The following is a 16,746-nucleotide window of genomic DNA, read 5'->3' on the forward strand; positions in this document are numbered from 1 at the left end:
GTTATTAGTAAGTAAAAAAGTGATGTAAGTGGTGAGCACAAATGCAAACCAATAAGAATTTACTACATTAGAAGTTTTGTAAAATTGTTGTAGAAAAGTTTGTGGCTATAGAAAATAATGCACATCTTATTATAAGACTTTTAATCAATTTGGGTTTTACTTGCATTAAAATTTAAATTAATACAACATAGTTATTAAAGGGTGCAAATCAATCAAGCCCATGGATTGGGCCTGAGCCCATCCGACCTAAGACTGGATCTATGTAGTCTGGAAGACTCTATTCTGGCCCAGTTTATATGGACAATTTGACACTGAAAGTGGAGGTAACATTTAATTACTTAAAAGTTTTAAGGTTACTATTAATCTTTTATGTGATGCTAGTTGATTATGGGGTGCTTTACATACCTATGGAGTAAACTAAGATCTGTACATAAAATCTGGACATGAAATATATGCACAAATGTGTGATTGATAATGAGTATTTTTTGCTTACTACTTGGTAGAGCAAGAATATGCATAGCATGTGCTTATGAATTTTTTAGGGTCTCTTTTTATTATTATTTATTTTTATCACATCATATGACTCAAAAAATGCGAAGTTTATATATATTTCTCAATAATGGACAAAGTTTAATTACCACAAGCAAACTTTATCACTAGGATAGTCTAGACTCTATAGTAGCAAATTCATTGCAAGTAGTGCCAAGGCCAAGTTCATATATATCCCTCTAAAATCGTAACCAACTTTGAATTGAATGGTTAGTGTGCGTATCATCAAAAGAAGCACCTGGTCCTAAGGCCAAATTAAAATGCCAAACTTCAATAATATGATGACACATGTTGTGAGCATATTTGAGAAAACATAAACGTGTCAATTAGTGAATTTGTTTGAAAATCCTATAAATTTTGCCTCACATTTGTTTGTAGAATCTCCCAAGTTGAATTTTAGAGCTTGAATCACATTGTTAGTGTTTGTATTCCAAGCAGAAATTGAAGATGGACAAATCCCAGAATGCAAGTTACCAAGCTGGCGAGGCCAAGGGCCAAGCTCAGGTGAGTTTCTATCCATAATATTTACATCTATTAGCATAGTAACATACATCTAGTAAGCACTGATACTCCAGTTTAGCTCATATATTTGTATCCGGTACCGGATATCTCTGGGATACTCCTGTATGCGTACTCTGATTTTTTTATTTAAAATGCCAATATGTCCAAGATACGCCTATGATATGGTTCTTCTTAGGCAAACTGCATCTAAAAGGATTTACATAGGCATGGATGGATGTTTCATGCATGAAAACTATGCACGTTGACATTTTAAATGTTGATTATAATGTGTTGTTCTTTTTTGGTTTAGGAAAAGGCGGGCAACTTGGCGGACAAGGCAAGCAATGCTACTCAATCTGCCAAGGAATCATGCCAAGAGGTTCAACAAAGCTTTTACTAAGTTAGAAAATTACAAATAAACATAACAAAATACTTCGATCTCAAGCAATACTGCGCTACATCATTGTTAATTGCTTACATATGGAGTTTTATATATTGCAGGCTGGCCAGCAGATGAAGGATAAGGCACAAGGGGCTTGTGATGCTGTTAAGGATAAAGTTGGAGCAAACAAATGAAAATCATATTGGACCTCATCGTTCGAGCAGGCCCTCCCAAATAAATTTTGTACTTATTAAATATTAATTTATGAAATTTGTTTTCTTCTAGTTTGTACTCTCTTTTGATCTTGCTCTCCTTGAGTTGGTCGAATTTGTCATTTGAATTAACAAGGGAACTCCTTTATTGAGTTTTTATCCATGCATTCGTATTAGATCATGCACAAGGTTTCATTATATCTATGTTTACAATTCAAAATACTTCTCTATTGCAATCGAAAATAGACTTGTTAAACAATGCAATCCAATTAAAGCAGATCATTCAATACAGATGAGCAAAAAGTCTACTGGTTTTATGTAGCCGCAGGCATTTCGTGTCCAACTATTGTTAGGCAGATTCTAAATTACAATTAATTTTGACTATATAAAAAAAAGGGAAATTACAGATTACCCATCACTTGTGGTTTAGCCTGAATTTAACTTACCCATCTGTGGTTTAAAACTTAACACTTTGCCCACATGTGATTACCATCGTTAGTCTGTCGTTACCTACCCCATTACTTATACCGTTACAAACACAAAAATATAACAAAATTAGAAAAAACAAGATCAAAAATTGATTTTTGTAAAAATATTTGAAGGCTTTAAGAGCTTCAATGAGGACACTAACACAAGATAAAAAGTGCTTTATATTTACAGCTCTACTCAAACAAAATTTTCTCTCTCTCTACGCTTGTTGCAACCCCTAAGCAACAAGCCACCTTCTTGGATCGAAAAGCCATTAGATTGAAAATGCTGATAATCTGAGGCATAGTTTTGTGGGTCTTGAGAGTTAGAGTTTGAAACCAGCCCATATTTTCAATCTAAAAGAACATGTCAGCGCAAGAGAGAGACCCACAAGAACAGCTAAGATGTCTTGATGGTGAGGCTCTTCTCCAGGCGCAACTTGGCGGACAAGGCAAGCAATGCTACTCAATCTGCCAAGGAATCAAGCCAAGAGGTTCAACAAAGCTTTTACTAAGTTAGAAAATTACATATAAACATAACAAAATACATCGATCTCAAGCAATACTGCGCTACATCATTGTTAATTGCTTACATATGGAGTGCTATATATTGCAGGCTGGCCAGCAGATGAAGGATAAGGCACAAGGGGCTTGTGATGCCGTTAAGGATAAAGTTGGAGCAAACAAATGAAAATCATATTGGACCTCATCAATCGAGCAAGCCTGCCCAAATAAATTTTGTGCTTATTAAATTTTAATTTATGTTTGGTCCTTAACCTTTAGGTTGAATGTCAATTTGATCCTTAACATTTCAAATGTGTTAATTTAGTCCTTTTGAATGGAAGATATAGATAATGTGTCAATTTAGTCCTTAACCTTTTGGTATTGTATCAAAATAGTTATTGTCCATTACAACAAAAGTAGACTACAGTGACAACACTTTTCGTCGCCAAAGACATATAGTGAAAAAATAGCATTCGTCATCTAAGAGCATCTCCAATAGGCTCTCTAAAGCCTTATTTGGAGAGCAAATACAAAAAAATAATAATAATAATAAATAAATAAGTAAATTAAAATTGTTACAGTGGCTTTCTGGAAGAAGAGAGCACTGTAGCATCTCCAACAGCCTCTCTATCTCTATTTTTTTTTTTTTTTTTTAGATTTGCTACAGTGGCTCTCTGGAAGAAGAGAGCACTGTAGCAACTTCAAATCGTTTTTTTCTCTTAAAAAAATACCTGGCTGAATAAAAAATAATTTTTTCTCTCTAATCCCTTTATCTCATCGACTAGAAAGTACAACAAAATACATTCTGAACAAACATAAAACATAAAATGCAATGAAATCAAATACAATCTTTCTCATAGTTTCAAAACCAAAAAAATTATTGGGTTCACAATCTTTCACTTACTCCCACAAAGGAACCCAATAATTAAATCAGAACCAAAAAAAAAAAAAAACCAGTTTGACCCATTTCTACCACATGTCGTTGGCAATGGGGAAGAGATCAAACAGCAGTGGGGAGGAAGACAAGCAGCGGTGAAGGCAAAGCAGATCAACAGACAACGGAGGCGATTTTCCTCCCTTGCTGATTTCCCCCTCTCTATCTTTGTTTGATGAGAATCAAATGGTGTGGTTGTGTGTGACCTTTAAGTTTGTGTGTTCTGATGGGATAGAGGGAAAGAAACTTGTGGATGAAGTAATAAGAGAAAAGAGAGGAAGAAAAAAAAAAAAAAAAAAAAAAAAAAGAGCTCTGTGGAATGTTCTGGAGTTTGGAAGAAGTGGTAGGAAAAAAAAAGGAAAGAAGGAAAAAAAGAAAAGAGTAAGGGCACATGTGTGGAGAAGAAAAAAAGAGGGGAAAAAAAGAAAGAAAGGAAAAGGAAATTATATGGATGAAAAAAAAAAAATAAGGGAAAAAAAAATAAAGAATAAGAAATTAAAATTGAGAAATGCTACCACAATATTTTCACAATACTTTCACAATAAATCTTAAGTAGTAGGTTATTATTGGTGAGAAAAAAATAATTCTTTTAGAAAGAGAAAAAAAATAATTTTAATAGTACATTCAAATTAAAATCAATATCAACTTATCACAAATGATTTTTTGTGAAAGTGTTGTAAAAATATTATGAATGTAATTTTTAGGAATGAATGAATGAAAATTGAAAGGAGAATAAAGAAATATTAAAGAAAGAATGAAGAAATAATATTTAAATAGAATAGATAAAAGATAAAGAGTCTGTTGGAAAGTGTATTTAAAAAAGTAGACAGCTAAAAGGTAAAAGGAACTATTTACTCTCCAAACAATACAAAATTTTGGAGAGTCTACTGGAGATGCTCTAAGCCCCATCACCTAATATTTTTGTCACTAAACATTATATTTTGAGACAAAAAAAAAAAAAAATCCCTAAACTAGGATTGAAATCCCTAGAGTCCTAATCTCAAAAATGAAGCTCACCCATTGAATTGATTCATCGCTCTAAAAAAATATTAGGAAAAACACACACATGATGAGAAAATAAGTCAAACCCATCCTTTGATTTAATGCACTTTATGCGTTATTTCTAAAATTCTTCACTTTACTATTATCTTTGTCGATTTCCCATGCTTTGTTCAAATCAAAGTGTATCACCTAGTACAATGAGCCATGCAATTGTTTGCAAAGGCCCCTAACCCTTTATGTCCAACATTTCCGCCGCTTATTTATTTCTGGATCCATTTTCTTTCTTCTCTTCTACATCATTATTATAGACCACCACCATCACTGCATTTGCTGCATCAATACAGCCATTGTCTTGCAAAATGATGGTACCCACACGGTACTTCTTCTTTCTCTTGCAAAAGAGCTTGTGATGGTAGTGGAGGACAGAAAGAGTGGCAAGTGAGGAGGATGACATTGCATATTGTTATTGATGGATGATGAATTCTCTAAATTAATTTTCTTAATTTTTAATTTCATGTGGTAGTACATGTGGTGGTATATGTTGCATAAAAAATAATTTTTTATTTTGGTTGTTAGCCACATAAACATTTTCCATCCACATAAACTGATCTTTCCTAGCCTACTCATGAGGATTTTCAAAAAGAAGGGTGTTACAATCCCTCAAGACATCAGTCTCATGTCTACACCTTCAGCAATTAACAAGCAAACCTTCAAGAGGATAAGTGTTTGTCTTCCAGGTGAAGAAGATGAAGGCGATGAAGGAGAGGGTGTTCCAATGGAGACTGAGGCAGAGGTAGTAGGTCAGGCATCAACTTCAACCCCCAGAAGGAGTGGCAAGAGGACTAGAGCATCAACTTCTTCAAATATACCTCCAGATGCATTTCAGGTCATTCTGGAAAGACTTGATGGAATCAGAGAGGTCCAGACCGAGCAGTCTAAGAAGATAGCAGCCATGCAGGACCAGCTTGATGTTCTCTCAACAAAATTTGACAGCTTCACCACACATCATGAACAATGAACCTTTGGCCATTCCGGTCAAAAAGGGGGAGAAGTTTTTTTTGAGAAGTAGCTCTTGAGGGGGAGTACCATTTTAAGGGGGAGCAGTCAAAAACAGTGTCTATCTTGTTTAGTTTGTTATTGTTTATGGTTAAAGTATTATGTTTTGGATAATTGTTGTTATTATGAGTTTGATACACTGTGGTTATGGTTATTGTCTGGTTTAAACTCATAACTCTTGGATGTTTTTAAAACATTGGTTTACTTTATATACATATATATATATATATATATATATTGTTGATGTTTTTCAGTATATAATGTGTTTGTACCCATATTGTTTTTGTAAGCTTTTAGGGTTTGTTTTCATTATCTGTAAGCTTTATGGTTTGTACCATGCTTTATGCAGCCTTTATGCTTTGTTAAATCAGTACTTCTAACTAAATGTCATGCATTTTCTTGTTAAGTACTGCCACTCTTGTGCCCTTGTAGGATTGTTCCTAGATGCATATACTTAGTGTATTATGCATTGGTTGAGTGTTGGGCATACAAGTAACTTGCATTGTTCTTGTTAGCTTGTATGTTCAAGTGTTCATTCCAAGTGTGAATGAGCACTGTGGTCACTACCTTGTAGTGATTAATTGTTTGATCAAGCCATGGTTTTTTTCTTAACTCCATCTTTACTTGATCACATATTGCCTGCTTCATATGCATTTCATGCTTTTCTGCATACAATGATCATGGTGTATTGTTGTGTTTCAAGAGATTCATGTTCATATGTTCATATGCTTTTACCAAAACCTTTTCTTACCATATCCATCACTGTGAAGGGGCTGTTTGGTGTTCTGGGAAGCAGTTAGGAAGGAACCAATTTACATTGGTTGATGCTATGGTCAAGTAGCAGAATCCGGAAAGTTAAAAAAGAAATAGGTTCAACGCAACCTCGTTGGAGCAAGAAGCTTGGAGGGCTTAGATACACTGGGTAGATTAGGCTTGGAAGGTCTATTGTTGTTCATGTATCCCAACTACATTTTCCAGTGGATTACTTACCGCTTGGAGAGCGGCGGAGAGGTTTTACGCCGAGGGCTTCAGTTTCCTCTTCGATAACACATCGTTGTGTTGTCCTTGTGTTTGCATCTTCCTTTCCTTAATCTTTGCCTTTTATTTTCTACTGTGAATGTGATTTTAATTGGCGTAGATTGTTTACCAATTCTGTTAATAGCTTGTGTTAATTTTCCGCACACTAGTTATCTGTTATAAAGCTTGAATTGGTTATTTTGTATTTGGGGGTCTAAACGTTCAAGGGTGTTATATACACTATTTGAACTTTCAAATATCTCCCTTGTCAAAATAGTAGCAGCATGCTTCTTGATTTTAGCTAACCTAGTAATTATAATAGGTTCAGTATAATTTGAAGTAGAATCTACCCCATTCTCATTATGTCTAATACGTGAAAGTGCTTTATCAACTTTTTGGAACAACTCATAAAGCCTAGTCTTCCTGTCTAGAAATCTATTCAAGAATGCATTTATGACTTCACAACATTGTGTACTCTTGTACCCAAAAAAAAAAAAAAAAAAAAAAAAAAAAGGACCTTTCATGCATAGTTATTAAACCCGGCCAACTAGACTGATGACCTGGTGACCCAGCACATTGATTGGACCGGGTGATCAATTGGATCGGAAATGTAAGTAGCCTGGTCAAAACTGGTGCAACCTGGTGGGATTTAAGCAACTCGTGTGACCTGGTAGGGTTTTATTAACCCGGCCAGGTTTGTGAATTGTGTAAAATTACATTAATAGATCTACGTTATTAACTCTTTTATTATTTAAATGTGTGATAATATGGTAATTTAAGTAAGAGAAGACTTAGAAAATCCAAAGAAAGCATTGTTCCCTACGCCCTACCATACCATCACATCACTTTTTAGTTTTCACAAAACCAGAAAAGCTACTGCTACGGGTTGCTGTGCATAATTTTTTTAATGCTTTGAAGTTTGAAGTTTGAAGTTTGAATAGCATGTACATATAACCATAATACCATATAACTCTATGCCATTGCCACCATCTTCTTTTGATTAGGTTTTTTTATTTTTTTTATAGTTTATTTCTTGATTGCTTTTTAGTTTAAGCATCTTTTGTTTAATTTTTTGTTTTTTTCATGTACAGTGTGAGTTTGTGACATTATTTCTTCGTGTACAGTGTAATTGTTAGTTATTAATTACTGCTTTCTATGTAAGTTTGTTGTTTATTACTATAAGTTATTTGATAGTATGAAATATGGAATATTTGTAGTGTCTACAACAGTTTAAATGTCAAACCCTATGACACAATCAACAATTGATGTTACACCAAATTCATCTCCTCCAAAGGAACGTTGCTAGAGGAAAGACTGATCCAGCTTAGGGTCATTGAAAGCATTTAGAGTTAGACACAAATGGAAGAGGGCAATTGATGTGTTTATACTGTAATAAAATTTTTAATAACCGATTTAAAAAACATCTAATTGGGATAAGAGGAGAAACTGAAAGTTGTAAAAAAGTACCCGCAGATGTTCGCTTTCAAATGTTACAAAATATGGAAGGCCATGTTGCAAAAAAAAAAGGAAGTCACAACAAGAGTATGAGGAACACAACCAATATGGACCAAGTCTCGAGGATCAAGGAGAGCAAATTTATATAGATGACGATGATATTCAAGAAATTCCCCGTTCTTCTATGCTCCCACCTAGCTCTATAGGAAAGGGAAAATGTATTTCAAGTAGGGGAAGTCTAGGCCAAGGGAAACACACTTTAGCTGAGAGGAAAGGGAAAGCACCAAGTGGTATTGGAGGTAATCCTCTGCCAAGAACAACTCTTGGAGCTCAACCTACTCTTAAAATTGTGTTATAAAGTAAGGAAGCAGTAGAAAGATGTGATCTTGCTATATCAAAGTGGATGATCGATGCTTGTATTGCATTCAATACAGTTAATTCCAAGTATTATCAACAGATGATTGATGCGATTGCTAGTATAGGTCCTGGTAATTATAAGGGCCCTGGATTTTATGCTCTTCGTGGTTATTTATTGGCCAAGAATGTTGAGGAGGTCAAAAATTTTGTGGATAGTTATCGTGTAACATGGAAGGAGACTGGTTGCACTATTATGGCTGATGGCTGGAATCGATGTAGGAGAACTCTTATTAATTTTCTAGTATATTGTCCAAGGGGTATTGTTTTCTTAAAATCCGATGATGCACCTGATGCTTCAAAGACTGCAGATATGTTGTATAAGCTACTTAGAGAGGTGGTTCTAGTTGTTGGTCCTGAAAATGTGGTTCAAATTGTGACTGATAATTCTGCAAATTACGTTGCTGCTAGGAAGTTGTTGGAGCAAGAATTCTATACACTTCGGGTTTGTTTGGATACAGCTGAAAATTGAAAACTGAAAACTGAAAAACATTAATTACAAAATTCACTTATTCTATTGCATGTATTTTCTTTTTATTTCATTTGTGGCCTTATACAAGAGTTTAAACGTATGTAAATAACTTGAACTTGGAAGAGTTGGTCGAAGATGCTGACAATGATGATGGAGATCCTAATAACCAATATGAAGCTAGAAGTGAGGAGCCTAATGAAAACAGAGAATCTAATAATGAGTCTGATGTTGGAGTTTTCAATGAAGATAAAGCTTCAAGTTTAAGCCTAGGTCGTAATCCATGGGATTGGAGTAATTGTAACAACCAGCGAGAGACTGAGAGAAATTAGCATTAGAGTTTAAGTTATAGAATTTTTCCTTGTGAATTTTATAGAATTTCTAATCCTATTGTTTAGGAAACATTGATTTTGAATTATAATGACGAGTTTAATTTAGGCATATGCCTATTTGTTTTTTAATTTACATATTCATGTTATGATTTCTTAAACTAAATTTTATAAATATTTAATTTTTAAATTTTTTTTATTTGACTCTATAGTTCAACCGATAACCCACTGGTTAAACCAGTGACCTAGTAACCCAGCTCATATATCGAGTCAACGGCCGGCTAGGTTTAATAATTGTGCTCTTATGTAAGCTTCAGCCCATTTCATTTTTTTAGCATACATTTCACGCAGTCATTCATGGTTATGTAAATTGTGTTTGTCGACCATTTTCTTCCACATGTCTTCAAATTCATTTGGTGTAACATATTGTACCATACACATGATTAAACTTTCATACACTTCCTATACTTTCATATACTTCCTTATTATGTAGATTTGCAAAAGCATTCATTTCAAGATGCCACACACAGAGATGATGTCAAGACTCTGGAAAAAATGTTTTAATAGTTTTACTCATTGCTTTGTCCCCATTTGTCACAACTGAAAAAAAAAAAAAAATGACTTGTCCATATCTGCTTTGGCTTGTAAATATGCCAAAGCACATTTAGCATCACCATCATGCATATTGGAATTGCGATCTGCCACTATTTGGTTCTCGTATCCTCTAGCTTGTTCGATCAAATGGTCCATGATTTGATTTGATTTGACCCCAATATTATGCAATGATATAATCTAAGCCTTATCGAAATCCTTAATAGTCCTGTGTGAACAAAGAAATTGAGTTTCAAATTGAGTAACTAAGTTGTGATTATGCTTCCTTTTAAACTCTCCGACAATCCATTTATTTGACTTATGATCAAACCTAATAAAAAAAGCGGCCTTGCAACCACTTCTAGTTATTGGTCTTGCCTCTCGCATGAAATTTAACTTTACATAATTTTTTCTTGTTCGCAATCTTTTTTTTTTTTTTTTGCACAAACCCATCTTCTAGAGGTCACGATGTTATTTTTATTATGCTTTATCTCATCTTTGCGAATACTAAAGCCAACCAACTTCACATATGTGTTATAAAATTCTCCACCATCATCTAGGGAACTGAATTTCAAACCAATTGCTTGGCAATTGATCTATTCCTTTGTCGAGAAAAGTGCTCTAGTGTTTTTCCAAATTTTGAGTAGCATCACCACTGCCTTTTTGTACCATATCGCATTCATTATCTATTATATTATTACCATCCTTGCCAGCATCATCATTCAAATCAACGAACATAGTTTTCCCTTTGTTCTTTGTATTATGATACATGTGGACCAATATATTATTTCTAAAAAAAGATATAAACTTCTCCATAAAAAAAAAAAATAGAAATAAATAAAGGGTAACTCAAACCATGGCAGCAAGTAATGCCAATAATTATTAGCAAGCATTAAAAATATTAATACATAACCATCCGCTTTCATTGATAATGTATAAGTTTTTTATAACTTCAAGCAATTCACTCACACTATAGAAATCATAAATCAGCAATTTGAATCTTTCTCACTCAAAAATCATGGGCAATGAATTTTACATAAGGATTTAGAAAGAAACAAAGCTTCTTACTTAAATTAATGTATAATGATGATGAATCCAATAATGTACTTCAAGGTGATACTCATAACAACCCCATAAAAAAATGAAAACTTAGATACAATGTGTAGGTATATGACTATTATAAATTAAAATTCTTTATCTTCACCCCTGTCCCACTAAAAATAAATAAATAAGCAATAAACCGACATTATTTTTACTACTGAACAAATTTACTTATTTATAATTTAGGAATAAAATTCATGAATTTGCATTACAAAATGGAACACTTCACAAAGAGGGGATCAATAAAATCATTAACCAACACCTCAACATAGATAATCATAGAAGCTTCATAGTTTAAGTATATACAATTACTTATTCTCTCACCTGCTAGGAACCAAAAGGAATAATACAAGAATTGTTGGGTTGTGTTCTTAGCAACCCTGCGATGCCAAAAGGAAACCAATAACAAAACAAAATTAAAAACAATTTAGCAATAAAGGGACCAAACAGAAATAATAAAAAGCCAGATGGAAAAAAGAAGAAGTTCTGGAGATAAGTTAAGGATTTTTTTTTTTTGGATTGGGTTTGTGGGCTTTTCTACGTATGGATCTTGGAAAAAAATAAAACTTCAAATTCAAAACAATAAAATTGTAATGGTTCAGGTTAGCGCTAAGATTCAAACTAGGTATGTGTTTGGAAAGAACATGTGTGTATTACCACCAAGTTAATGCCGCTAAGATGTTCTAAAATATATCTTAAAAAAATATAGAAATAAATAATTAATTAATCTTATGTATTAATGTTAATTAGAAAAAGATAAACATCAAGAAAGTAACCTCAACTATGTTATTTTAGAGGGAGATATGCCTTGAACGTGATGGGAGCTATCAAGGGAAATATGTTGGAAGTTAATTAGTCTATTCAAAGGTTTATGGAAGAAACCAAGATAATTCTAGTTGATTTATTTATTTATTCATTTGTTTTTTTTTTTTTGTGGATTTTGTTTTTAGAAAGCATTTGGACACAACTTTAATGTGGTCGACTATGATTAGTAGAGAAAAAATGACGAATTCATATGAAAGTAATTGTACATCACTTATAGTCGACTACTTCATTAAATTATGGTAAAAGTTGTGGTCTTAAAAGAACCGTTATGTTTTTGTTTCAAACTCATAACTTATTAGCTAGTAGCCATATATGTAGCTTTGTGTGAAACAAATTCCCTTACTAGAAGAATGAGAAGGTATGAACCTTGCTAGCTTTTGTTTGATTCATATTAATGAAGTGATTATTCAAGGGAAAAAACATTAAAAGAATCAAAGTTTGACCAAGACCACTATTTTGAGTCCTTTAAGGATATCACTCTATCATGTATAAGAATCCTTAGAGTTTATAAAACAACTTCACCAAGAAATATGAGAGTAACATTATATCTGAATTACTTCTTCTCAAGTATTCATTCACCACATCATATTATTTATGATATTTATGATACTGATACATATATCTTTCTCTTTCTATCGATGTTTCTCTATTTCTTAATGTCCATTCCGATAAGAACTTATACTCACACACACACATAGAGAGAGAGAGAGAGAGAGAGAGAAGCAACTAAAAGAAGACAAGGCCATAAATTTGATGGCTTAGTTTCAACTCCTAGTAAATAGGTCTTTCTTACACAATGGAATTATGATGGGCTGCTATCAATTGCCCATGTGAATGAACAAAGTAGAGAGAGACGCAAATTGACCCTTTAACAACAATTTATGTTAAAATTGGACTTTCCAATATGTTCTAGGAACAAATACCTTAAGACTTGAGAACTAAGAGTTTGTAGAAACAAGATAAATGGATGAAAAGGTATTTATTGTGGTTTTTTGTGTACAGAGTAGTAGGTCAGTTTGCAACTCTCCTTTGAGACTTTAGATTTGGTATATTTATTTACCAACTTGCACACAACAACCAAATTAAACTGATTTGGACTTAGCTATATGTACTTGGAAAACAAATAGGATAACAAAAGAATTAGAAATAGAATAACAAGAGGTGAGACTTGATGCAAAGATGTTATGGTGAAATGATAAACTAAGAGCAGAGAGAGAGAGAGAGAGAGAGAACCGTGTCTTTAAAGGGAATTGAAGGGTCTAAAGATTTTAGTGATTTAATAAATAAACAAAATTGTGTGTGACAGCTCTGGCCTCTAGCATTAGTACTTAATTGCTAAAGGGTTTTTTATTTGTTTGTGTTTTTTATATGTGTATCTCCTTTCTGGTAAGGACAAAATTATTTTGTTTAAAATTTTTTAAAGGGCCGGCTTGTTTGTTTTTGGTAAAATTGGTTAAGTGAGCTTAATTGTTTTTAGCTTTACTATTGGTAATTATTGTTTTTGGGCTAATTTTTTTGGGATGGTATATTTTCTTTTAAATTTTAGATCTATAAATTTTTTTTATATCTTTTAAAAGGAGGAGAATGCAAGAATTACAATTTTTTTTTTTTTACAAATTGCTATTATGGTAAGTGGCTACAAGTAAGTAAAAATGTGATGTAAGTGGTGAGCACAAATGCAAACCAATAAGAATTTACTACATTAGAAGTTTCGTAAAATTGTTGTAAAAAAGTTTGGAGCTATAGAAAATAATTGACATCTTATTATAGGACTGTTAATCAATTTGGGTTTTCCTTGCATTAAAATTTAAATTAATACAACGTAGTTATTAAAGGGTGCAAATCAAAAATCCCATGGATTGGGCCTGAGCCCATCTGGCCTAAGACTGGATCTATGTAGTCTGGAAGACTCTATTCTGGCCCAGTTTATATGGACAATCTGACATTGAAAGTGGAGGTAACATTTAATTACTTAAAAGTTTTTTTGGCTGAATTTAATTACTTAAAAGTTTAGGTTACTATTAATCTTTCATGTGATGCCAGTTGATGATGGGGTACTTTACGTACCTATGGAGCAAACTAAGATCTGTACATAAAATCTAGACATGAAATATTTGCACAAATGTGTGATTGATAATGAGTATTTTTTGCTTACTACTTGATAGAGCAAGAATATGCATAGCAGGTGTGCTTATGAATTTTTTAGGGTCTCTTTTTATTATTATATATTTGTATCACATCATATGACTCAAAAAATGCGAAGTTTATTCATCAAAAAAAAAAAAAACGAAGTTTATATGTATTTCTCAATAATGGACAAAGTTTAATTACCACAAGCAAACTTTATCACTAGGACAGTCTAGACTCTATAGTAGCAAATTCATTGCAAGTAGTGTCAAGGCCAAGTTCATATATATCCCTCTAAAATCGTAACCAACTTTGAATTGAATGGTTAGTGTGCGTATCATCAAAAGAAGCACCTGGTCCTAAGGCCAAATTAAAATGCCAAACTTCAATCATATGATGACACATGTTGTGAGCATATTTGAGAAAATATAAACGTGTCAATTAGTGGATTGGTTTGAAAATCCTATAAATTTTGCCTCACATTTGTTTGTAGAATCACCCAAGTTGAATTTTAAAGCCTGAGTTACATTGTTAGTGTTTGTGTTCCAAGCAGAAACTGAAGATGGACAAATCCCAGAATGCAAGTTACCAAGCTGGCGAGGCCAAGGGCCAAGCTCAGGTGAGTTTCTATCCATACTCCATCCTATTTACATCTATTAGCATAGTCGCATACATCTAGTAAGCACAGATACTCTAGTTTAGCTCATATATTTGTATCCGGTACCGGATATTTCTGGGATACTCCTGTATGCGTACACTGATTTTTTAATTTAAGTGCCAATATGTCCAAAATACGCCTATGATACAGTGCTTCTTAGGCAACTACATCTAAAAGGATTTACATAGGCATGGATGGATGTTTCATGCATGAACACTATGCACGTTGACATTTTAACTGTTGACAATAATGTGTTGTTCTTTTTTGGTTTAGGAAAAGGCGGGCAACTTGGCGGAAAAGGCAAGCAATGCTACTCAATCTGCCAAGGAATCATGCCAAGAGGTTCAACAAAGTTTTTACTGAGTTAGAAAATTACATATAAACATAACAAAATACTTCGATCTCAAGCAATACTGCCCTACATCATTGTTAATTGCTTACATATGGAGTCCTATATATTGCAGGCTGGCCAGCAGATGAAGGATAAGGCACAAGGGGCTTGTGATGCTGTTAAGGATAAAGTTGGAGCAAACAAATGAAAATCATATTGGACCTTATCCATCTAGCAAGCCCTCCCAAATAAATTTTGTGCTTATTAAATTTTAATTTATGAATTTTGATTTCTTCTACTTTGTACACTATTTTGATCTTGCTCTCATTGAGTTGGTTGAATTTGTCATTTGAATTAACATGGGAACTCCTTTATTGAGTTTTTATCCATGCATTCGTATTAGATCATGCACAAGGTTTCATTATATCTATATTTACAATTCAAAATATAATACTTCTCTATTGCAATCGAAAATAGACTTGTTAAACAATGCAATCCAATTAAAGCAGATCATTCAATACAGATGAGCAAAAAGTCTACTGGTTTTATGTAGCCGTAGGCATTTCATGTCCAATTATTGTTAGGCAGATTCTAAAGTACAATTAATTTTGACTCTATATATATATAATTTAAAAAAAAAAAAGTAAAATAAATTTCAATGCTTCAACATTTTTTATAATTTTGGTTCAACATTACAATTCTTCCATTAAACTTGACATGTAATCAGAGACTTGTGAATCCGAGTGCTTAACTACATTTTTGGAGCTTCCCACTTTTCTTTTGAATATTAAAAAATACAATCCACACTGTACACATATTCTAGCTTTTTCTTAATAAAATTTTGTAAAGACAACTTATGTTTCAATAATTGTGGCTATTATGAAGCTAACTGAAAGTTCAAATATGTGTAAAAACACCCTTGAACGTTTAGACCCCCAAATACAAAATAACCAATTCAAGCTTTATGACAAACAACAAGTGTGCGGAAAATGAACATAAGCTATAAACAGAATTGGAAATCAATCTAGGCCAATTATAAATCACATCCACAGCAGAAAATAAAAGGCAAAGATAAAGGGAAGAGAGATGCAAACACAATGACAACACACGATGTGTTATCAAAGAGAAAACCGAAGCTCTCGGCGTAAAACCTCTCCGCCGCCCTCCAAGCGGTCAATAATCCATTAGAAAATGTAGTTGGGATACATGAACAGCAATAGACCCTCCAAGCCTAATCTACCCGATGTACCTAAGCCCTCCAAGCTTCTTGCTCCAACGAGGTTGCGCCGAACCTTTTTCTTTTCTAACTTACCAGATTCCGCTATAATCCATAGCATCCGCCATCCTTGGCATCTTCCAATGCTTCCCAAAACTCCAAAAACACTCAACACTCAACACTCTAAATGGGTGTGGGTAGTGTTTGGATAGAAATCTCCTCTCAATAGGTATGACAATGAGAGAGGGAATGAGAAGAGACTACAAAGATTTCTCTCTAATAATGAGTAGCTCTCTCTAATTGGGTGGGTGTTTTGAAGAAATCTCTCTTAGGGTTTTTCTTTCTGAATAGCCATACATATTTTGTGGGAATGAGGGGTATTTATACTGGTGTGAGAATGGAATGCAAAGAGTCAGTTTTTCCAAAACAGGGCTGGCTGGCGACTTGACCTCGCGACTTGACTGAGTCGCGAGTTCAAGCTGCGAGCTAACTAAGTGGCTAGTCTGGATTTTTGTCCTGTAGTGCTTCAGCTGGCATGACTGTTCAGCTCCCCTACATGCTCTGCACGTGTGCTGCTTCTGGTGGCTTGCAGCCGCGAGTCACCCG

General features: G+C 33.7%; 2 protein-coding genes and 1 long non-coding RNA gene across 3 annotated transcripts; all 3 read left to right on the forward strand.

The window, feature by feature from the left end:
• Positions 1-929: 929 nt before the first annotated feature.
• On the forward strand, positions 930-1,807 carry LOC115978034 (stress-induced protein KIN2-like). The gene is made up of 3 exons (XM_031100066.1): positions 930-1,053; positions 1,361-1,429; positions 1,552-1,807. Exons 1-3 carry the CDS (start codon positions 997-999, stop codon positions 1,624-1,626), a joined length of 201 nt encoding a protein of 66 aa, XP_030955926.1. The 5' UTR covers positions 930-996; the 3' UTR covers positions 1,627-1,807.
• A 743-nt stretch (positions 1,808-2,550) lies between these two features.
• Positions 2,551-2,974, forward strand: LOC115978035. Its single transcript, XR_004088625.1, has 2 exons — positions 2,551-2,605; positions 2,728-2,974. It is a non-coding gene; the product is annotated as an uncharacterized LOC115978035 (long non-coding RNA).
• An 11,464-nt stretch (positions 2,975-14,438) lies between these two features.
• Positions 14,439-15,309, forward strand: LOC115978033 (stress-induced protein KIN2-like). The gene is made up of 3 exons (XM_031100065.1): positions 14,439-14,554; positions 14,867-14,935; positions 15,058-15,309. The coding sequence occupies exons 1-3, from the start codon at positions 14,498-14,500 to the stop codon at positions 15,130-15,132; spliced, it is 201 nt and encodes a 66-aa protein (XP_030955925.1). The 5' UTR covers positions 14,439-14,497; the 3' UTR covers positions 15,133-15,309.
• The last annotated feature ends 1,437 nt before the right edge of the window (positions 15,310-16,746 follow it).

The sequence above is a fragment of the Quercus lobata genome, chromosome 2 (assembly GCF_001633185.2).
Source record: "Quercus lobata isolate SW786 chromosome 2, ValleyOak3.0 Primary Assembly, whole genome shotgun sequence".
NCBI classification, from domain to species: Eukaryota; Viridiplantae; Streptophyta; class Magnoliopsida; order Fagales; family Fagaceae; genus Quercus; species Quercus lobata.

What these genes read in the sequence shown, in the direction of transcription:
- LOC115978034 (XM_031100066.1), top strand. Translation starts at nt 997, where the DNA reads ATGGACAAATCCCAGAATGCAAGTTACCAAGCTGGCGAGGCCAAGGGC. An exon ending in AGGCCAAGGGCCAAGCTCAG is followed by an intron (nt 1,054 to 1,360) that starts GTGAGTTTCTAT and finishes TTTTTGGTTTAG; the next exon opens with GAAAAGGCGGGCAACTTGGC. An exon ending in CCAAGGAATCATGCCAAGAG is followed by an intron (nt 1,430 to 1,551) that starts GTTCAACAAAGC and finishes TATATATTGCAG; the next exon opens with GCTGGCCAGCAGATGAAGGA.
- LOC115978033 (XM_031100065.1), top strand. Translation starts at nt 14,498, where the DNA reads ATGGACAAATCCCAGAATGCAAGTTACCAAGCTGGCGAGGCCAAGGGC. An exon ending in AGGCCAAGGGCCAAGCTCAG is followed by an intron (nt 14,555 to 14,866) that starts GTGAGTTTCTAT and finishes TTTTTGGTTTAG; the next exon opens with GAAAAGGCGGGCAACTTGGC. An exon ending in CCAAGGAATCATGCCAAGAG is followed by an intron (nt 14,936 to 15,057) that starts GTTCAACAAAGT and finishes TATATATTGCAG; the next exon opens with GCTGGCCAGCAGATGAAGGA.